Genomic DNA, 24,084 nt, shown 5'->3' on the forward strand with positions numbered 1-24,084 from the left:
CTGGTGGGTTTGAACCACTGACCTTTTGATTAGCAGCTGACAGCTTTAACCACTGGACCACCAGGGCTCCTGAAAACCCTCTTAGAACATATTATATATTGTCACGGGTACAGACATATGTAGTAAAAGGACCAAAATAAATCCAGAGAACCTGGGAAGAGCTGCACTTCAGGTGCATTTTTGTAATGTTTTATTTTTTAAACAAAAATTTCAAACTGAAAATAAAATGTTAACATTTGTTCGGCACTTAAATATTATACCACTTTATTTTCCATACTTTGGGGAAAAAATTTCTTAAGTTAAAATTTAAAATAAAAATTGCAAAGAGAATAAAACAAGTTCTGGATCTATGCCCATCCACATCCATCTCTCCAACTACCAATCATTTTTTATTTAAGTTACATTTGAAATATTCTGAACGTCTGAGAGAAAGATAACTTCCTCACGCTATCCAAGACATACAGTCCTAAATGCAAGGGAATAAACATAAACAAATACCCCAAAACAATCTTATTTGTAATCTGTGACTTATCTTTGACCACTAAATACTGTAAACACGCGTGAGTCTGGTATTTGCTTTTTGCTATCCTAATACCACACATACAATTTGGTGACGTAATCAGCCATTGTAAAAAAGGGAAGAAAAAGAGGTGAAAGAAATTTTAAATACAGGTAGTTCCTGACTTACAACAGGGTTCCTTTCCAACTACTCTGTCACAAGTCGGTTCTGGTGTTAGTCAAATATCTCCTATTTTTTTTTAAGTTTTCATTATTATGCCTTGTATTATCGGTATCTTTATAAAGCCGATCTTTTTCTTTGGGGGTTGGAAACATTACATCTGAGAACGATAGCATCAGCAAGTTATGCACTGCAACACTATATGTGGGACATATTACTAACAATAAGATGTACCAAAAAAAAAAAAAAGGACAGTCATTAAGTGCGGTTCATCATCAGTTGGTGACTACCTGTACTGCCATCTTGTAAAGCCAGTGATCTGTGTGTGAGAGTGCAGTGAGGAACACTTAATGGAAAGGAATGTATCATATTTCTTGGGAACAATGAGGAGGTGAAAGGCTGAAAAATTAGAGTCCTCTCACGTGCTGCTATCGTGACTTCATGGAAGAACTGATCCTTAAGCAGGATCCTCAAAAATGAGATGGAGATTGTCAGAGGCAGGCTTAGGTCTAGCAAGAAGAAAGGGTTTCTAAAGAGTGGAAGCATGAAAGAGCCTGGTGTTGGTTTGAGTAGAGCTGGGTATAAAGGGCATGCTAAGAAAGCTCCAAGTTCCTGCAAGTTGTACCATCTCCGCCAGAGGAAAGGCCTGAGTAGTTCTAACAGCACAGTGCCCCTGGGGTGTTTGAAGCCATGTGTACTGCCCGACACTGACCCTGCTTCCCTGGCAGCTACTGATGAGTCCCCACATCCATGCATGAGAGACACAGGCTGACCTTCCTTTCAGCCCGTTATAAACCAAGCAATTAGATCCTCTCTGCTTAGGGTGATGAGGTCAGAGGCACAGAGTGTGAGAAGAGCAGACACATCAAAATGGTTCCATACCACGACAGAACAGCTGCCTGAGTGGGAATGCCAGGTTTCACACTGAACATGCCGTTTAGAAGTGGCTTTGATAGCCTGCTAGGTGGGCTGGGGGAAGCTTGGGTCTAGCCACATGGTATACAATGCACAGTATACAGTAAAAATGAAGAAAAGCCACAATCTGGCATCACGTAGGCAGGAGGAATTCTCAATTTGGGGTTTGGGGCAAGGAAGGGGAAAGATATGTGGGTAGTTTAAAAAAAAAAAAAACAAAATCAGCAGTTTCTATTTAGATGACCTATGCCCTAAATCTCGAAAAGCACATAAGATTTTATGTTTGTTCTGAGGGCATACGTTTCACAAAGCTGAGTAATTGATGCAAACTATGTTATTTCTCTTCTACAACTTGAAATTTTATTTCTGAGCCTTTCCCATAATTTAACAACTAAATTAAATTAGACGACCCCCAATTTAATAAGCAAAAGCTAAAAGGCTTGTCCTAAAGTCCTACACCTTCAAAGTAAAACATATGTTATGATGTTGTTGTTAGGTGCCGCTGAGTCAGTTTTGACTTAAAGCGACCCCATGTGACAGAGTAGAACTGCACCACAGGGTACACTAATGTCCAAACAGATTTCAAATCAGGGATCTACAGCCTGTTTTTCCTGGAAATAAACACTAAGTGAATGAGACAATTGAAAGAAGTGCCACATTCATTCTCTCCCTTGAATATTCCTTCTTCAAAATGCATACACTATGAACAAACCTACACTCTTCCTACATTTTAAATTCAGTTTCAGTTTTAAAACTATAATTCTTCCAGGAATTTTAAAGTTTCAGTACCTTCCCCTTTCATTTCCTTTTTATCTCCTTGCTTTCATGACTTCTGTCTCCTCTAAGTGAAAGTTGGTTTTATTTGCCTTAACCGACAACTTGTCAAACAGCTGTGAATTCATGCCACAAAATTAAATAATCAAAAACACCACTGAACACATATTTATGTAAATATTCTTCACAGACCTCAGTCTGTAGATAAGCAGGGGAGTAAATAAAGTGTTACGGCCATGTTAACTGTGTGACCACAGGCAAATGGCCCAGTTCTTGGGGCGTGTCTCTAAAATGAGAGGCTTGAGCTCCATGATCTCTCCTGTTCATTCTGTTATAAAACTCCATGTCTGCCCTTCTGTGTTGCAGTTTTCAATGGAATATGAATGCTAAGTAAAAAAGAAAAACCTGTAGCTAAATGAAATTCAACGCTTGACCAAGGACATGCTACAATGATATTACTGATGGTTTGTGTAAATATAGGAGAAAAAAAATTTTTTAAAAAATCAAATGTAAATATCAACTAACTTGGCTTATTCTCAACTCAGGCATACCTGAGTTCTAGGGACATTTCTGTAAAGGGGATTCCATTTAAGGAACTATAACCTCCTTGCATATTGCCTATGTATTCTAAATTGTGGGTTAAAATGTTATTTTCCTCCTCTGTATATTTCTTAAACCTCTATATTCAGTGCTTAGACACTACTAAAAATAGCCTATTGTTCTCACCAAAGTGTCAGAGAAAAATCTATACCTTCTATTACAGTACGTTTAGAATCCCCCAAAGTCACTCAGATGCATATAGGAGCAACTTATATGGCGATTTTCTTCCCCTTATTGCCAGTGAATTATCTGTTTAAGGGAGGTTAAGTTACAGCTTTATCTCTAGGGCTTGAGAAACATGTAAGCCAACTGCTTAAGTTCTATAAAATTTAATAATCTTAAATATTTTTTCCTCTAGAATATTGTTAAGTATAATAATATCTCTATGAAAGATTTCTTAAGGAAATGGCTCTATTTATCTACCAATTATGGGAAAGTATCTAGAAAACCTGACAGCTTGGTGCGGTTTTGTCCCTTGAACACTGAGAGATCTGCACAGTGCTGGGGCCAGGGTCATTCCTGGGCACTTCCCCTGCCTCCAGTCCTTGCAATAGCCATCTTTGAGGCTAATTACACTGCCTTCATTCTGAAATAGGGCAAAAAAGGGCAAAAAAGGAGCTGTGAGTATTTCACAGAACGACAAGTATCTAACAGCAATGAACAGTAGCATCTACCATCCTAGTCACAGAATGTATGATACATACATAGGAAAACAACACAGACATCACACACACACACACGCGGCAACAAGCAAATACACTGTTTTCCACTAGCTTCTATGCCTACATACACTCACACACACAACCACATACATTCACATACGCAACCACATTCACACATACACACTACCACATGCAAACAGGGAGACACCATCACAGCCTTAATCTGATGAAGAATTCATTTTTTTTTTCCTCTAAACATCGATTTCTCACCTCCCTCTGTCCCTCACATCCTCTTCCTTACTACTCTTTGGAAAATTAAAGCCATACTAAAAGGGAGGCTAAAAAGCTAATAAAAAAAGAGTGCTTGAAAATGCTTGCTTTATTTATTTATTTATTTTTTGTATGACTTAATTCTCTACCCCAGAGATTAAGCAATAGGTCAGGGTTGTCTTTCCCCTGAAAAAGTACACAAACTGTGCTTACCACCAGAGGGCAGCTTTTCTAACCCTTTTAGCTTTAGAGGCTGTATTATCACACCACCCAAAAGAGGGAGCACAGAAGTGTTGATTCAGATGTGCCTTTCATTCTTTAAGCTACCTTTGCCTTTGAGATCATCACATTTGATTTTCAACATTCCAGTTACATAAAAGGAATTGGGCCGGGACTTAGACAAGCCATTCAAAACCTAAAAGCAGATCTCAGGATCCACTCTTCTGAGCTTTAAAAAAAAAAACTTTTCAAATCTCAAAACTATTTACAGTTACCACAAACATACCACAGACAAGTACCACCCACTTCCTTCCTCCCCCACCCATCCCCTACCTCCACAAAAGAATCAAGGACTTATTCAGTGCTTAATAATAAAATGCTCACAGAATTTGTTTTTCATGTTTCCTTCATTTTTCACCCTGTATGTAGAAAAAGTATGTTTGAAAATATTTATTTTAGTTCAGAATAGAATATGAAACATAAATAACAAAAGAATCAGTAGCAAAGGCTTCTTTTCTTAGATCTTCTAGAAGGCTTATTTGTACAAACAACTCTGGCATTTTGGAAAATCAATTTTAAAACATACTCAACATGCATAAATGCGCTTGATCTCCCAGTTCTCTCCCCACCCGAGGCAGCTGCCTTTCTTCATTTTAAGAACACAATTCAGCGCGGAGATATGCACACATTTAAGGGAGAAGAAGCCCATGTTAATGTTTGTCCTACCTCACAGAACATATAGAGAGACAGCAACGTGAGTCCAAGGTTATACACCACTAAAATTCCCCGGCAAGAGAATGGCTGTCTATTCCTCATGTATTTGGGTCCCAGCCATACTATTAATAAGTATAGGATAGAGCAGATAAAGGTAGGTATATAATTGTCCAGAAGAAACCATCCTTTTACTCTGGTATCTGAAAAATAATAATAATAATAAAATTAGTGATAAACAAGCCAGATATAGAAATAACCTCAACTTTTTCAAACATTAAAATATTTCTCTAACCATGATTTTGTAACAGTCAACTTAATATTAAGGCTCCCAAACCCAACCAAGCAAGCAGAAGAGGCATGCAATTTCAACTCCTACCATACAAGGTTAACCCCCTTATGACAGGTTCTGAGTAACAATGTGTATTATTCAGGGCTTTTCCTAACTGAAATATTAAAAAATATTCCCTTCCAAAGAATTTTAAAGAAAACAAGAAGCCAAAATTTCCACTAACTGGGTGTATTAATCAGATTGGTTGAATTATGCATGGGGTGATGAAACCCAAGATGCGACAGTCTTTGATCTCTGAAGTTCTCGATCTCACCCAAGTGTCACCAAGTCTGCCCAGCAATGTGCAGACTCAGAGAAAACATGCCACTCAGCCAGATTAGTGACACCGTCGCTGATCAGAAAGGCAGCATCTGCTGTAAGTGCAATGGTTAGCAGCTGCAGGAACAAGGGTTTTTTTCAAGAAGTGGGGAGATGATCATGGAAAAGAGTCTCTGCAAGAAGCTGCCAGTGGCAAGCTGACAGCCCTCTGCCTGATGGCAAGTCCTCTTCCCACCAGCTGCCCGTGGGCTCTACCTGGCTAGGGACAGCCAGCTCCCCTAGGTGCTGCCTGTCCCCTGCAAGACTCAGTTTCATCTTCTGGCTGACTCCCAAGAAGCCACCTCTGCTATATGTTGCCGCCCTTTGTATTCTGCTGTGGTGATCCCCAAAAGCCTGTAGCTCCTCAATCTTACCTTTACTCCAAGGCTCCCAACTCTGGAGCTCAAAGATGCATAAAGGAGTCACCTCTTGCACCTTCGAGAAGCAGCAGCTAGCTGGAGCAGCCCTTTGAGCCCCTGGTTGTACCATCTTGCTACTGTCCCTAGTCCTTTGTCCCCTACTCTCATAAGACAAGCACAGGTCCACTTGGCGAACCAATTGTCAGTCTTCCTTTCTTGCAGACAGCCTAAACACCTCCAGTATTTCTCTAATGGCTTTCTTCCCTTGGCTCCAGAGGGTGATGCCCTCCATCCCCACTTCACCAGGTACTCTGGGGTTGTGAAGGGTGTTACTGTCAGTTCTCCTGAACTGGTGGTTCTTGGAAGTCCTTTAGGGAAGTAGTTGGCCCCAGTGAATGTAACAAGGGGATTCTTAAGGCCTTTGTTCCCAGCTCTAGGCCTAGTTGCCAATTAATTCTGTGAAAATCAAGTTCTCACTCAGCTCTCAACACCAGACTGTTACATATGTTTGTATGTGTGTACATACTACAAACATTCACAATAAATGCACAAAACAAAAACTTTCCATTTCCTTTTACTTAAACTCTTGTTTTGCACCTTCCTTTTTTCATGTTATAACAGCTCTTCATCTTTCTATATTCACAAGTATCCATCCTCTTCTTCCACTCTGCTATGTGCTTCCAGGGCTGCTGGTCCCAGCCCCAGACAATGGATATTTATGGGTCTAGTCAATCATGGTGATTCTAACCCCTCTCTCCAACGTCTGGTTCAAACCTGGGCACGTGAAGCAATTCTAGTCACTGAGCTTTCAGGGAATAACAGTGAAAGGGCTTTTGGGAAGAGTTCCCTTCTTCTTAAAGCCATGCAAATGAACAGATTTCTTCCTCTTCCTATGAATGTGGTGCCTGGAGTGGCTGCAGCCATCCTGTAACCAGGGAAGATGGAAGAACCTATTCTGAGGACAAAGATGCTGAGGATGGTAAAGAGAATGACAAGAACAGGGGTCGTTGTTGACCTTTAAGAGCTCTGAAGTAACTCAGGAGTTGCTCTACCTTGTAATGTAAGCTAATAATTTTTATTATTGTCTCAACCATTTCAAGTTGGATTTTCAACCATTTCAAGTTGGATTTTCTGTCCCTTACAGCTGAAGTAAGGCATCATCCTGATACAAGCACATACAAATAGATCTAACTCATTCTTTTCAATGGTTGTACACTAATTTATTTAACCTATCCCCTATTGATGGGCATCTAGATTACTTCCAGTCTTGAAAAACAATGCTACAATGAGCATCCTTAAACATATCTTTGCACAATCAAGGTTAGCTCTAGGATAAAGTCTTAGGAGTGGAATAGCTGGATCAAAAAGCATGTGAATTTCAATAGAAGGCACAACCACCCTCCAGAGAGGCTGTACCAATTTAGACTCTTCCCTCACACCTTCACTACTGGCAAAGATGGCATCAAACAGATTATTTAATCTCTGCCATACTAACAGATGAAGTATCTTTTAAAAATCATAAGTGAAACTGAGAACATTTCCTCTGTTTAAATCATTTGTACAATCTTTCTGCGAACCTAAAACTTTCTTCTTTATAGATATTAACATTAGAAGAAGGCAAAATGGAGCTGATTCACTTTTCTAAAAGGTTAACAATAGGTTAAGACAAGTATAAAAAGCGAGTTCAGGTGTGTACATTTACTCTTTGACATGACACAAGCTGAAAGGACATTAGAAAGTCCTTAACACTGTAAAAGGGGAAGAGTTTCAAACTTCAACTGCAGTAGTACATTTTGGAAACCACTTTTAGCTACAGACTCACAAGAACTGAAGGCATACCACCACCGATAACGGTGAAACTGTAGTACTCGCAGGCTACAAGCTTTACAGCATAATCTGATCTCCAGATAAAGTCGGGAGAGGATCTTAGCAGCTGTGTCTCTGTTACAATAGCCAGGGGACACTGCACAATTTGAACGACTGTCAGAGAGCTCCAAGTTCTTGGTATTTAGGATGAAGTTTTACCTTAACATAGAAAGTGCTAGCATTTTCTAGAATTCCTTCATGCAATATTTATAAGTGGCTATAAAAAGAGGAGAAAAAGGTAAGCAAAACCAGAAACCACCTTACCTCGGGGGCCTAGCAATGCCTTGAAATAAGTACTTAGTGATGCATCAAAATGTTCCATTTTAAAACCTATTAAGAAAAAAAGACATTGATCAGTCCCTACTCAAAAATATTTTTCATACAGTACTTTTTTTAATAAAAGAACAAGAACACATTCTTTTCACACAATATGCTATGGGCAAGGCTAAAAAACAATAATAACAAAGTTTTAAACTTACAAAAGCAACCTATGTGCTATCAAAAGCAAAGACAAAAAAAAAAAAAGCAAAGACACAATCTCGTGAATTCACTTTATAATGAAGTACCAGTTTTCGGAACATCATTTCTCAACTCCATAAAAAGTCTTTTTGTGAAGCTGAAATCTCAGTGGTGAGAAGAATGGAACTGGACTGAAAGTGGCAGACAGGAGAAGATTCTGTCTGAGCAAGAAAGGAAATTTGAGGTAAGATGACAAAGACAGGAAAAGCCTTATCAATCAGGGAACAGAATGCTACTATGAAAAGACATTTTTCTTTGCTTGTCACTTTTACTATTTATTTAAAACGCTGCCATGTCCACAATAAAAAAATTCAAATATTAAAAATGGAAAGGAAAAAAAAGGACAAAATCTCATCACTTCCCTCCAACCGCAGTCTCTAAACCCCACCATCAGATGGACCCTAACGTTAACATCTTATGGATATACTTTCAGAGATTTTTCCCTCTTTTGAACACGAAGAAGGCCATGAAAGTCATTTTACAATTATGGATTGCAACCCATTAGTGGAGCAGCAAGTCAACATAGCATTAAAAAATAAACAAGGTGATCATAATAGAGAATCAGAGTGCTCTGCTCTTAGTGAGAATAAATATTGTTTCATAAAGCACTAGTTTACTTGGATCGTATTTTTAAGCATAAGGTACTTGGTTGTCACACAAAATATATTCTTACTGGGGGGAGTGTTGCTGTAAAAAAACTTAGAAAAATGCTGTTATATACAGAAGTATACATATTGCTTGTTTCCATTTAATAAAACACCTTGGAGATTGTTTCAAATAAGCAGTTACGGATTTACCTCAATCTTCTAAGATTCTATAGTTCACTACGTCCCATCCCCCTTTCCCATTTAAGATAATGCTCAAATGAGTATCTTTCTTGTGGGAATGTATTTTCTAGTCGCAAAGTTACTGGACCATGTATTTTAAATATTTAAATGCTTAGAGGCACTACATCGAATTGTTCTGACAGGGCTGCAGCGGAGTCTCTGGGTGGTGCAAACGCATTTTAATTCATTTCAGCCGTTCGCTGAAAGCTCTATACAATCCAGAGGCGCCTTGGAAGAAAGGCGTGGCAATCCACTTCTGGGAAAAAAAAAAAAAACCCAACCATTGAAAATTCTACGGAACACAGTTCTACTCTGATGCACACTGGTTCACCACAAGTCAGAGTTAACTTGATGGCAACTGGTTTTTGGTAGGGCTACAGCAATCTACACTCCCACGAGCCGTGTACGAGAATGCCTGTGAACTTAAATCACCAATAATGGGTTTTATCTATGTTAATCACTCCCAGTATCCGACAGGAGAAAACTGGCATCTCGTTTTTTGTTTTGTTTTGTATCTCTTTAACTGTTAACTACTGACTAGATCTTCCATATTAAAGTTAAGAGGCATATATTTTCAAATTTCAGGGCCATTAACCAGTTGCTGCACTGAAGCTTATATATTCTCTTGCTAGTTTTCAGGATAAACTACCTTATTCGTGAAATTATTGAATGGCCCTGGTGGTTATGGAAACACTGGTGGTGTAGTGGTTAAGAGCTACGTTGCTAGCCAATAGGTCAGCAGTTCGAATCTACCAGGTGCTCCTTGGAAACCATATGGGGCAGTTCTACCTGTGTCCTATACAGTAGCTGTGAGTTGGAATCAACTCGATGGCAACAGGTTTGGTTTTTTTTTTGGTTGGTGGTTACAATTAAATCAATCCAGCCAGGCTGTGAGACAGAGGCAGGAGGAGTCATCAATGACACTTTGAAAGCAGTAGCTATGGGGAGTTCTGTTCTGACATCTTTCCTGCCCCAAGGGGTGTGGGGTTGGAGGTGGATATCAGAAAGCATACTGACTTCCTCAACCCACGGCTGGAAACTAAGAAGGCACTGGCTTCACTGCTCTCCGTCTCTGGCCAAGGACTGACATGGCGGTAGATACGTAGCTCTCACAAATTCAAGTGCCTACAACTAGGTACACCATCTTTGTTCCTCAGTGGTTACACAACCTTGGCAACAAGGTCACTTCGAAATTCAACAGTTAAATAGTGCCTTAACATACTGTATTCCTAAAACCATTCTGGTGCTGAGCCATTTTCCCCCCTCAAACTAAATCTCCTTCAGGGGATGGAAATTCTAGAAAACCCTGGTGCTGAAGAGAATGGGCTTAACTTTGCATTTCCTAAATAGAATTCCTCTGAAAATGGATTCCACAAAAAAAATAAGTGCTGTCTACCTATTATTAAAGGCTGTTAAAAACCCTGCGATTTAAAAAATAACTTTATTTTTTCATCATCTCTTTTAAAACATCTAGAAGATCAAAGTTTTAGAAGACAACCATCATGTTGTTATGAAATCTAAATCACACTGACACAATTTAACTTCACGTATTATGAGTGTACCGTCTTGGAAGTACACCCAGAGTGCTCCTTCGAAGGGAGGATGGCGAAACTTTGTCTTACGCACGTACCCTGGACATGTTATCTGCAGGGACCAGTCCCTGCAAAAGGACATCATGCTTGGTAAAGTAGAAGGTCAGCAAAAGAGAGGGAGACCCTCAACAAGATGGACTGATACAGTGGCTGCAATGATGGTCTCAAGCATCGCAACAATTGTGAGGATGGCGCAGAACAGGCCAGTGTTTTGTTCCATCGTACATAAGGTCACTGAGTTGGAAGCAACTCAGTGGCACCTCACAAGGACAACATGATGTGTGGTAGGCCATGTACATACAGGGCACAAGATTCCCATTTCTCACGTCCCAAACAACCAATCAAAAGCCAGTAAGGCCACAGCTCAAGCAGGAAAGAGGCTGTAAAGGCTACGTCTCCTGTACTCAATTACTGATGGACAAGCTGTCTTGCGGGGAAAGACTGACCTTGCTCTGAGACATTTTAAATCTAAATTCTGCTATTACTTGATGGGTATGTAACTTACTAATGGGCCACATGGAAAATATGCTAATTGGGCATCAAGCATGAAGGGGCTAAGAGCAGGTATAGAAGCATAATTACACTGGCAGATGATAAAGTGGTTCATGCTGGGATCCTTATCAGACAACTTTGGTTTGAATCGAGCCCATTTTTTCTACTTATTAGCGGTGCAACTTTGGGCAAATTATTCAAACTCTCTGCGCCTTAATTTCTTATCTGTAAAATGTGGTACACAGTAAAGTAATTGCCTCTAAGGTTATTAAGAACAAATGAGTTGATATACATAAAGCCTTCAGAGCAGTGCCTGGCACGTAGCAAGCCCTCAATAAATGTTTCCTACTGTGTGTTTGCCACAGGATCAAGTCCCCAATGAGTACTTTCAACCATCGATGGCCATCCGTGCTTCTCAGCAGAGGCACTGCTGGCATTCCTAGTGGAACCAGTCATTGTCCTGTGCACTGTGGATCGTAAACCATCCCTGGCCTCTGTCCACTAAATGCTATCAGTGAGCCTCCTAGACATGGTGACAAGCCAAAATGCCTACTCCTATGTCTTAACACCCATAGAGGGCAACAAGAGAAGGCTGGGAGAGCTGGTAACATCTTGGCAGAAGGAAACTTGTCAAATTGAGACCTTATCTACACATGGAATACAAGGGTGAAATGAATGTACTAATTCCATACACAAACACCAAGTACCTACTGTGTGCAAAGTACTGCTAAATAGGGATAAATGCAAAGGAGCATACTTGGTGAACTAGAATAAACTGCAGATTCACAATGGGGGAAGGAGCCAAAAGCAGTAAATTTTTTTTTTAAAGTTTGCAAATTGAGTAGATATTAGAATGATGCATACTAAATCAAGATGCATCCACACGTTTAATACCAGGTGGCAAAAAAATTCAAATAACATTGTTCTGGGATATATCATCAGGAACACACCTAAGAAAAGTCATAAGGGGATCATTCTATTTTTTAAGTAAGAGGCCCTTCAGAGGTCTGTAACCAGTTTGGGCTTTTATGTAAGGAGGATGTGGATAAGCTAGAAACAAGAGTAGAGGAAATGATTAAAAATGACAGAAAACAGACCTGTGCGGTGCGGGTAGGAGGGTGGGGGCGAACATTAGCAGACCTGGAAAAAAAGGAGGCTCAGGAATTGTTATAAATGACCTATTACTACAAGGACAACAATGCCTAGGACATAGTCCAACCTGAGAATCTAGGCTAACACATCACAGCAACAGAAAAGCAGCTTGATTAAACATAAGGTAAAATTTCAGTCCAAGAGTACCGAACCCAGCAGCAGGCTACCAAGAGAGCTTGTAGAATTTTCTATTTGGAGATGCTGAGGAATTCTGTTACAAGCCATCTGTCCTGAATGAAAAGTCTAAACCCATCTTAAATAGAGGCCCCTCGGAAGCTAGAAGGCATAGGAACACTCTTTAGTCTTCATAAAATGGAGTTTCTTTTCCACAAAAGCACCTGCAAGAGGTGACTCTGTAAATAACGATACATCTGTTCTTAGACTACATCGCTTCTCAGCCTGAGAATCCTTCCCTCAGGTTCGCAGAACTTTCCACAATCAAACTTAGGAACATAAGAAATAACTAGCAAAACAGTCTCTAAAGGGAACAGATGTGGAAAATCACAATTTTTCAAAGAGTTGCTCACTGTTCCTGAAACATCTAAGTTAAAAAGGGAAAAAGGACAGGAGGTGGTGGCCCCTGGAAAACGGGCCCCTAATCAGTAGAGTCCTGATCCATGAATCACAGGCCTGGACTCTGACACGTCAGATACTTTTCCCAAACTCTCCCCCTACCATGCCTACAACTAGACATGTACAGTAACCTTCTCAGACAGAGCTGTTTGTTTCTGAACAGGTTACTAAGAGACATTTGCACCAAAGGTGTACTTTATTTATCAGCACAAGGTCATGCTCTTGTCTAGCCAGCCATATATCTAGCATTCCACGCATTCACTTTTTCATTCATACCATGCATTTACCAAGTTCCTACTACCTATCAGACACTGTTGTAGGCCCTGGGGGATACAGCAGGGAACAAAACAAATCCAGACTTGGGGAGAAAGACCATAAACATATAATTTAGTTACAGATATAAACACACGCACACACACAATATGCAGAATAACCACCAGCATGAAAAAATAAAGCAGCATGAAGGGGATGGAATCATAGACCAGGGTTTATTTTAGAAAATGTAGTTAGAGAAGGCCACCCAGGGAAGGGGACAACAGAGTAGAAACCTGAATTGAGAAACCAAGCCATGACAAAGTTATGTCTATCAAGAGAAAGGGCACTTCAGTGAGAGGGACAGGTTAGCATAATGGCCTTGGGGCCAGGTTGCGCTTCTCATGTTCAAGGGCTAGAGGCCGGAGGGACGAGTGGGCAGCAACAAGGAAGCACATTCTGTCCTCCTCCACTCCCCACCGCTTCGCAGGCCTTGCTCAGCAGGGGTCCACGGAGGTCAGTCACTTGGTGAATCTTGGAAAGAGCACGTGGCCAATAGGTGGGGAGCAGGAGAAGCTGCCAATTCCTTAACTGCTCACCCTGACACAGCTCCCTTGGTTCCTTCCCTCTCCTGGCTGTAGGCGCCTGCCAGCAACGTGCCCTTTTCATTTTCATCTCTCTTGCTGAGCCTCATCCGCTGTGCCACATGAACAGTACAAAAGGTCTCAGCAAATGAATTCTTCACTGCCAGGCTGGGCCAGCCCACCCCACTGGGTAAATTGGACACTTGCTGAGTGGCCTGTGGGCTGAGCCATTCTCTTTTGTACTTTTCTAAAGGAATGGGAGGCACAGGGCCCTGCAAAACCCATGACACTTTGCCTAGTGGCCTGGAATTATGGGAATGGGAATGTGCATGACCCACTTTGCACAGGTGTCCAGCCACGCTGCTGGGTCTGTGGCCATCTTCCAAGCTGCACATGGGCCAGTGAGTGACATCACTTCTAAATTACCCCAGTCACTCTAGAGGCAGCTTGGACAGGCTGGGCCAAGTGGGAACACAGCTGCTCTGTACAATTGTACTAGCACGGACCAAGCCCAGGCACTGGGCCCCATGGAAGAGGAGCTTTGGCCCTAATACTGCAAAATAATAAGCTATTCTTTGATCTGGCTGGTTCCCCACACAATGACAGGAAAACAGCGTCCTTCTGCAAGAGGGGTGACTGCAAAGGGCTGGTTAGCATTTCCCAGGAGTCAGACCATCCTGGCACTCAGTCAAAGCATCACTTCCCCATCCTCTTCAACCAGGAGTCTCTGACCCCCACCCAACCTGTGAGGCTTCCTCAAATCACAGGTCACAACAAGAAGTCATAGGACCCATTAAAGAAAATCCCAAACACACACATTATCCCAAAGCTGTTCACTAATGTAAGAGCCACTCACAGAAAATGATGACAACGAAAACAGGGTGAGGGCAGAAAACAGAGGCAGGCCTATCAAAACAGATTTTTAAGAATTCCTCTTTTATACAGATTTCCCAAAAGACATTGTTTAGTTGGAAGCAACTTCCGACGATAAAATTCTGGAGTGTTTTTGGTAACCATGCAACTGTATAATAATTGTGCCTCATTTTAAGTATCTCACTATGATGAGAAAACTGGGGCTGGCTGTTCCCTTATAAATTATTATTGTTACCTGCCACCTAGTCAGCCCCTGACTCATGGCAACCTCATGCACAATGGGATCCACAGGACTTCACTGGCTGATTTTCAGAAGTAGATTACCAGGCTTTTCTTTCTAGTCTGTCTCAGTCAGAAAGTTCGGTTGCAACCTGTCCAGTATCACAGCAACACACAAGCCTCCACTGTTAGACGACTGTTGGTTGTGCCTGAGGTGCAACGGCCAGGAGTTAAAGCTGCATCTCCAGCGTGAACGGCCAAGAACTCTACCACTGAACCACCACCACCCTCCCCTTTATAAATGATCTGATTTAGACACACCTTAAAGGAGTATTGGCCTGTGTGTGTGAGGGAGTTCAGCACACCTTCATCTGAATCAGCCCCCACCATTTATTAGTTATGTGTCCCTGGGCAGGTTCCCGCCACATGTACTCATGTTTTAGGACTGAGGTGACCCTTAGGCTTGAATTCAGGAGAGAGATGGGAACCACCAGAACAGGAAATACAGACACCAACAGAACAAAAGCAAAAACTCAATGTCACCAAGACAGCCCTGCTTGTGTGGAAAATCCATCTGTCTACTCATTTTAAAAAAAAAAAAAAATTTTTTTTTTTTCTACTCATTAGCTCCCCGCAAGGAGCAGTACACCCAGGTGAATCATCTGTGTGAGGCTAAGTAAGTATTAGTGTACACTTTGATCTAATATCAAACAGAGTTGCTGGAAGCAGGTCTGCCAGACAATGCTACGATAAGCCTTACAGTGAACCAGTCCCCCTCTTCCTTTCCACTTAGCTCCCAAGAGAGACAATAAGATATGAAAGAATGAGGGGAGGGGGGCGGGGGGGATTGCAACATTGGAAGAAGGTTGCTGGAGTTAATGAGAGATGACGACACAGTAAGCTGCTTTCATCACAAGTCCCAAGATGAAGTATTCATCTCATCAGAGAGTGTAAATGCCAATAACCTTAGCCATTAATATCTAGAACAGGAAAAAGCAAGAAAGCTGGTCAGCAAACAAAAAAGTACTGGGATCTTAAGGCAAATTTATTTTAAAAGATGCATTAAGGTTTTTTTTTTTTTTTTTTTTGTAGAGTAAAGAGAGCTGATACATTAGTTATAGTAAAAAAAATTAATTTCATAAACCCACAACCTGGCTGCTTTCTGACTCTAAAGTTATGCTGGCAGTAAACACCTTTACGGTCAATGCTTGGTTTTTCTTACTGCTAAGGTAATGGTGGAGCCCTGGTGGTGTAGTGGTTAAGAGCTTGGCTGCTAACCAAAAGGTCAGCAGTTCGAATCCACCAGACACTCCTTGGAAATCCTATGGGGCAGTTCTGCTCTGCTCTATAGGGTTGCTATGAGTCAAAATCGACTTGACGGCAACATAATTTTTTTTTTAAGGTAATAGTAGCAGGTAGCAGCAGTCAGCTTGCTTTGAAAGCCCGCTCTTTCTGTGAAATCAGTCAAAACTAATTCCTTTTGGTTTAAAATTGTTTTTTTTTTTTTTTGAACACGTTTAACTATCATCTAGCGCAACCTCCTCATCATATCCTGCTTTATTCTGAATTGTCATGGTTCACCCAAAAATGAGTTTACTGAGCTGAGCTTACAATGAGCTGCCAGAGGCCAGGATGCAATTTCCTTCCATTTTCTCTCCTCTCATGCACATTCACTCTTTTTAACAAAATCGACTCGATGGCACTGGGTTACTGGGTTAACAGTCAAATTGTGTTAAGTAAGCATGGGAACATTCTTCAAGTTGGGTGCCAACAGCATACAAAAATTAAATGGTGCTTTACTTTGGTAGTCACAGTGCTGTTTCTGGAGTTTAGAAAGCTTTTTTCCTAGGTTGGGAAAATCAGCTCCTATACAAAAGGAGGAAAACCACCACGTCTTGCTCTGAAACGTTAAAATACGAAACACTGTTATCAAGACCATAAAAGGAAAGAACATCCAAGTTCTAAAAGGCTTTCAGATATGAAAGTAAACTGACGACAGCGTCCCTCTAGAATGTTGGCATTTAAATTGAATAACTCTGGATTAAAACTGGGCTCAAGAAAAATACCTGCCAGATCACTGGTGGTACCTGATTGTGTACTGTCATTTTGACCATTCACGAATCTACGCTTACTCTTTTTTCCTCCATAGAATTCCCATACTTCCATTCTAAGGGAGTAACAAACAAACTCCTGTTAATACTCTGATAGAGCCATTCTTTTGTATACTATACATCATAAATAGTACAAAAAGAACAAAACTCTGTTTGGGGTCCTGGATAACTAACTGCAAAATTAAGGCATCAATTTGTACAACAAACTACGGTTACAGATCAGCTCCACGGTTAAAGAAGGTTAACGACCTTATCCTGGTATAACGGGAAAAAAATTTTTTGGGGGGGGAGGAATTAAAAAGCGTTGCAAAATCAGCTTTCCCTGGTACAAAAAATAAGATTAGACAGGTTAAAAGAGAAGCCCTCATCGCTTGCTCTTTGGTTGTCACCAGTTACCATATTTTTACGCAAATAACACTAGCAGAGCTCTAACAGACGCTATATACTCTTGTCTATTAAATGATCTGTAAAGGCATTCAAAAGGCATGAAACAAAAAACACCCAAACAGTAACATATACACATACACGCTTCTTAAACATTCAAACGAATTTACTCCCCACTCAGAAAGAGATGCATTTTTCTAGTCTTAAGGCAATACACAAATATACTTATCTCAGAAACCCATCAAGGTAGATAATTTTTTCAGCAGAGGGAAAAGGGAGTATTAATAATGATCTTAGAAATTTATTTTTATATCCCATCATCACCTCCACTGTATTTCAGTCAGAGAAATTCTTATTCACAGCTAAAGGACAGAGTGTACAATCAAGTTCAAAGTTCTTCACCCAGCTCTTAACAGGGTTTAACCTTTAGGATAAGGACCCATACACCAATGCAGTTATCCACACATGCATTTGGAGAGGGGTTCACTATGGTAGAAAATTACTCCTGTGGAGTTTCATTACCTTAATCTTTGTCTGAAGCTAGAAGAACAAGAACTGGTGATCACCAACTTCTCCTTGGGTGACGCACACACTCGGTCATTTGGAAAAAGATAACGCTAATCCCCGCACAGAATGCTCCCCGCTGGATGGTAACAGCCAGATTGCTGCAGATGGACTTAGAACTTGGCTCTCACAAAGAGCTTTGCTGACAGTAACTAATAATCCCACAAAGCTGTGGGAAGCAAGTAAAAGGTCCACAGAGTGTCGGGGTCAGATCGTTCCTGTGACTGGCTTTATTTTTGTGCTCCCAGTGATTCTCAGTATGACTGGCCTTCACCCTACCAGGCATCTGAATTGTAGCTGACTCACCGCGTTAATAAATATTTAATAAATGCCTACTATTTTTTTTTTTTTTTTTACTATGTGCCAAGCAGCATTCTGCTTGTTAGGAAAATGACAATGACAGATATGATTCCTGTAGAAAAAATGTATAAAGGCACCAATGGGTCAATCACTGTTGGGTAACACCAACTCTGAAGCAACTCTGGAGCCAGACAGCCTGTTTTCAAATTCTTGCTCTACCACTTATTAGCTGTGTGACCGTGGGCAAATTTATCTTTCTGTGCCTTAGTTTTCTCATCTGTAAAATGACTGATTAATGGTACCTTCCTCATGTGATTAAATAAGTTAATATATGTAAAATGCTTAGAATAGTGCATGGCATATAGCAAGTCCTGCAAAACTGTTTGTATTATCATCAGCATTACAAAGGTCTCTGGCATCTGCTAATTTCACATTCAATGCTTGTGATACAGTCTTGCTAAGCTGTAAACTGGAGATCCTTACAAAGTCTATACAGGGCAACTTGCCCACAATCCCATCTAACAGCTCTGTTATTTTCTGCTTTGGATGGAATGGCGTTCCACAATGGTATTTGTGAATCTGGGAATTCATAAGAGTCTCTAGATACAACCCTCTGGAATATTAAATAGAATGTTAGTCAATGACTTCTCCGTGAGTGGAAGAGGGAAGTGTCTACACCATTATTAGCACAGAGCAGAAATACGTCTGTATCTGATATGCCATTTTTGTACTCCTGGCAACTACCACATGGTAGTTACCCAATAAGTGTATTAATTTAGCACAACTGTGGAGGTGACTGAGTTGCTAAAGGTCCCAGAGCTGGTAAGTGGTGGAACCAAGATTTAATGCCGAGTCTCTTACCCCATGGCCCACTGCTCTTAAAATGCCCCAAGGAGCCTCTCATGGGAGTATCTGCATCTATTTATTATTAAGGATGGTGACAATATGTGTTTGTATTGTTTGAGTTCATACAGCTTCACCATGAGATTAAGGTATAGAATTAATTTTAAATAATGTTATCAAGTTAAAAAAATCAGCTATGTTTACCTGAGATGCTTGGTAACAGGGGCCTTAGAAACCTCTGTACTTAAGACCTAGATGAGAAGATGACAGAAAATGGGAAGCAAACCTCTTTGCCCTCATTTTCATTTTCCATCATCACCTGCCCTGTATCTCAGTCAGTGATAAAATTACAGGTTTGTTTTTTAAGTGTTATAATTATTGGTTATACTGTAATTATCTGTTCATTTGTCCACAAACCCCCATCAGGCTCTAGGCTTTGAGGGCAGAGCCTCTCATGTTCCCACTGTATCTCCAGAGAGCCTGGAATTGTGCCTGACAGATTTGACTGGTCTCATATTCATGGGGTCTCAAATCTGGCCCCATCTCAGAACCACCTAGGAGCTCTTCTAAGCACAGATTCCTGAGCCCCACCGATTCAACAGTCTACACCAAACCAAACCCGCTGCCATCGAGTCGATTCCGACTCACAGCGATCCTGTAGGACAGAGTAGAACTGCCCTATATGGTTTCCAAGGAGCGCCTGGTGGATTCGAACTGCTGACCTTTTTGGTTAGCAGCCGTAGCTCTTAACCACTATGCCACCAGGATTTCCTTCAATAGTCTACAGGCTGAAAATTCTTCTTTCTGAACAGTTCCTTAGTGGTTCTGATAAGTAGCCAGGTTTGGGAACCACGGCTGTATATATAATAAATTGGATTTCTGCCCGCTAATGAAATCCCCTGCAGCTCTTGAAGTTTTGTCAACCAGGCAGTGTCCACATATTGTATGACACTGACAGAGTCGAGACCAGGGCGGGGGTCTCGAGGACAAACTTTTTCATTCCAATAAATTCTGTTACAATTCCCTGTATCGGGAAAGGAAAAAAAAGAAAAAAAAAAATCATCTCCTTTCAAGCCATCTCTCAAACTGAAATAAAGCCCCATCAAGTTAGAGATCAGTTCTCTTATCTTTCAAACACTGTGTTACACAGCACATATCACAATTAGCACACATTAAGTGGTGTAAGCTCTTTCTCCATTCCGGAATGTCACTGTAATGAACACCACTGTCAGTAGAGGAGACCCTAATGCCAAGTGTGTAAAGCTCAGTGAGGGCAGGGAACATAATTATCTTGTTCTTTGTAATCCCCAGTTTGGCACACAGAAGGTATTTAGTAACTGTGTTTAACCACACTGAACTGGGGCACTGTGGAATGCTGCTCAGTGACCCAGACTGAACCCACTGGTTGATGCCATTAAAAATCATGGCACACCTTTGCCTACAGCCAATTGTCTACACTCCTTGCAGGAGGCAAGGTGGGAAACTGGAAGAGCCTAGACACTGGCTAAGAGATGTGGGCTAAGTCCTATGGCTAAGAGGTGTGGGCTAAGTCTTAAACTCAGCTCAGTCCTAAACCGAGTCACTTACTATTAGTTTCATTACCTGCACTAGATGAGCTCAAAGGTCCAGTGAATGTGTTATCTGTAGAAGGCAACCTCTAAGGTGGCCACCAACGATCCCTTCCTTTTAGTACTCACACCCTTATGTACTCCTCTCTCACAGTGAACCAGGGTTTTGTGTGACCAACAGAATACAGCAACAGTGATGGTGTGTTACTTCTGAGATTAGGTATGGTAGCCAAAAGGAAAGTGTGGCTTATAAAAGACACTGTAGCTTCCATCTTGGTCGGTTGGTATATGTCTCTGTCTCTAGGATCACTAGCTCTGGGGGAAGTCTGCTGCCATGTCATGAGCAGCTCTTTGGAGAGGCCAACGTGGCAAGCAATTAAGGCCTTTTGGTAATGGCCATGTGAGTGAGCTTAGAAGCAATCCTCTGGCCTCAGTCAGCTTTAGATGACTGCAGCCCTGACCGAAACCTCATAAAAAGTCCCAAGTCAGAACCACCCAGCTAAACCTCTCTGGGATTCCTAGCCCTCAGAAACTGTGTGAAATAATAAATGCTGGTTTAAATTGCTACATTTGAGTGTAATTTGTTACTCAGCAAAAGAGTAAAGGCTTAGAAGTTGGCAAGGTCAGCAGGGTTGGGCTAACAGAGGTTCTTAAAAGTCAACTACTCTCCTTTCCCCCCAAAACTTTCCTTCTAGTTACTATACATAATCAAGGCACCCATTATAAGCATGGCCCTGATAAATAAACTTCTCTTTTGGTCTATTTACTTTATGCTCCCTCCTGATCTAATAGGAACTGGAAAGTGAAATGAAAAGGCTTAGGTTATTTAAAATATAGAATCTGGTTATGAAAACAATACAACACTTTTATTACTAGCCTGAAGGTTGGCAGGCTAAAAAACAAACCCGTAGCTGTCGAGTCAATTCCAACTCAAAGCGACCCTGCAGGACAGAGTAGAACTGCCCCATAGAGATTCCAAGGAGCACCTGGTACACTGGCAGGGCCAAGATGATGGAGCAGTCAGATGCCTCCGGTGGTCCCTCTTATAACAAAGACTCAAAAAAACAAGTGAATCTATCATATATGATAATCTAGGAGCCCTGAACATCAAAGGCAAAGTTGACTGAGTGGCAGGGGGAGAGAGAGATGGTTTAGAAACAGTGAGGGGCTGCCAGACCTGAACCAATAGGAACCAGCACCCCACAGAATGGATCAGCTGGCACAAGCACAGTGAGGGAAGCAGTGGCGTTCGGGACACATTTTCCACATCAGGAAAGACCGGGTGGCGGAGAGTCCACTCATGTCTCCAGAATCAGTGAAAAGCAGTGCTCATTTGGCAAAAGTACGTGTGTCTAATCTACCAAGCAAGCGAATCAAAAAAACACCCCTGTGGGAAAAACCTCTCTCGTTTACCCGCCCCTTCCCACTCTGCACTGAGTCCGAGCCGGCTTCAGAGACTGCCACATCCCCTGGGCTAGATGTAGGACCCGTCACACGCTCTGAGCCATTCTCCCAGCCTTAGAGAGGGAACAAATTAACAAATAGAAAAAATAATCTGCCAGCTCCCCTAAGCCGGGAACTCAAGGTAGAAACAGCTCCTTTGCCTAGGCACAGGCATAAGGGGTCCATTGACTTTGAATGTCTTTCACCCTGGCATAGACCTGTGTGGGCCCATTTCAACAGCGTAGGCCCTCAGTAACACAGTACAACAGGACATATAACTGAAGTCTAACCTCAACTCTATCAGGTATATGGTGGAGAGGCAGATTCGTGACATCTGACACCACTCTGCCTATTAGGCAGGATCCTCACCTACCCACATCAGGGGCCTGAGGACTGGTAGCTCCACCTACACCACCTATCCAGCCACAGGGGTCAAAGAATAAGTGGTGACTTCCAGTCCTTACAGCCAACAGCACTGGGTGCCCATAGTCCGGCTGCAAAACCCACCCACCTACATGCTCTAGGGAACAGGGACATGCTTTCCTCACAGACACTCAGGGGTGACTGTCAGCCCTGTCTTGCTCAGCATGTGACCCCCTACTGCAGCCAGATACCTGTGCCTACACCAATTAACCCTGCCCATCTAGGACTGTAGGTGAGAGCCTATACCACATACTTGGTGACCGACTACCTGGACACCTGACCTGAATCCCTACAAGAAAAGTAAACGGACTCCTAGGCTCACATACCCAGTAACAGCTCTAACCATCTGGTGACAGGATGTCAGAGCTTCAAAGGCATCAATAATCAAACTAGCTCACATGAGCAGTCTATTTGGGCATATCAAAACAAACCAAAACAAGAAGCTAGGACACAGTGAGCAAACATAAATAAATACACTAACTTATTGATGGCTCGAAGACCACAGTTGGTATCAAATCACATAAAGAGGTAGACCATGATGGCTTCAGCCAGCTCCCAAAACAAAGAGTCAAGAAATCTTCCAGATGAAGAGAATTTCCTGGAATTACTGGAGTAGAATACAAAAGATTAATATACAGAACTCTTCAAGAGATCAGGAATGGGATCAGGCAAAATGCAGAACAAGCCAAGGAGCACATAGACAAAGCAAGAGAGGAACTTAAGAAGATTAGAGAAGAGCATAATGACAAATTTAACGGGCTGCAAGAATCCATAGAGAGACAAAAAAAAAATTAACTATAAAATTTCAGAATTAGACAACTTGATAGAAAGTCACAGGAGCAGAATTGAGGCAATGGAAGTCAGAATTAGTAAGAGTGAAGATAAAGCACTTGACACCAACATATTTGAGGAAAAAATCAGATAAAAGAATTTTAAAAAATGAAGAAACCCTAGGAATTACGTGGGACTCTATCAAAAGGAATAACCGACAAGTGATTGGAGTACCAGAACAGGGGGTAAAACAGAAAATACAAAGGGAATTGTTGAAGATTTATTGGCAGAAAACTTCCCTGATATTGTGAAAGATGAGAAGGTATCTATCCAAGATGCTCATCCAACCCCACACAAGGTAGATCCCAAAAGAAAGTCACCAAGACATACTATAATCAAACTTGCCAAAACCAAAGATAAAGAAAGAATTTTATGAGTGGCTAGAGAAATGAAAAGTCATCTACAGAGGAGAGTCAATAAGACTAAGCTCGGACTACTCAGCAGAAACCATGCAGGCAAGAAGACAATGGGATGACATACACAAAGACTTGAAGGAAAAAAATGCCAGCCAAGGATTATATATCCAGCAAAACTGTCTCTCAAATATGAAGGCAAAATTAGGACATTTCCAGATAAACAGAAGTTTATGGAATTTGCAAACAACAAACCAAAATTACAAGAAATACTAAAGGGAGTCCTCCGTTTAGAAAATCAGTAACATCATATAACAACCCAAGAGAGAACACAGAACAGAGCAACCAGATATCAACCCAGACAGGGAAATCACAAAAATAAAGCTAAAACACGGAAAACAGGGAAACAGAGACGTCATTATGTAAAAGATGACAATGTTAAAATAAAAAAGAGGGACTAAAAAATGCACAGGTATT

At 41.3% G+C, this 24,084-nt stretch overlaps 1 protein-coding gene across 3 annotated transcripts in view; it reads right to left on the reverse strand.

The window, feature by feature from the left end:
• Window positions 1-24,084, reverse strand: part of ELOVL5 (ELOVL fatty acid elongase 5) — a 103,010-nt gene that overhangs the window by 20,264 nt on the left and 58,662 nt on the right. For all 3 annotated transcript variants that reach the window (XM_049894440.1, XM_049894420.1, XM_049894429.1), the window contains 2 exons: window positions 7,969-8,034; window positions 4,846-5,033 (listed from right to left, as the gene is read on the reverse strand). In XM_049894440.1, the coding sequence (XP_049750397.1) occupies window positions 4,846-5,033; window positions 7,969-8,026 (246 nt within the window). In that variant the 5' untranslated portion in view covers window positions 8,027-8,034. The remainder of the gene's footprint in view (window positions 1-4,845; window positions 5,034-7,968; window positions 8,035-24,084) is intronic.

This window comes from Elephas maximus, chromosome 1, assembly GCF_024166365.1.
Source record: "Elephas maximus indicus isolate mEleMax1 chromosome 1, mEleMax1 primary haplotype, whole genome shotgun sequence".
NCBI classification, from domain to species: domain Eukaryota; kingdom Metazoa; phylum Chordata; class Mammalia; order Proboscidea; family Elephantidae; genus Elephas; species Elephas maximus.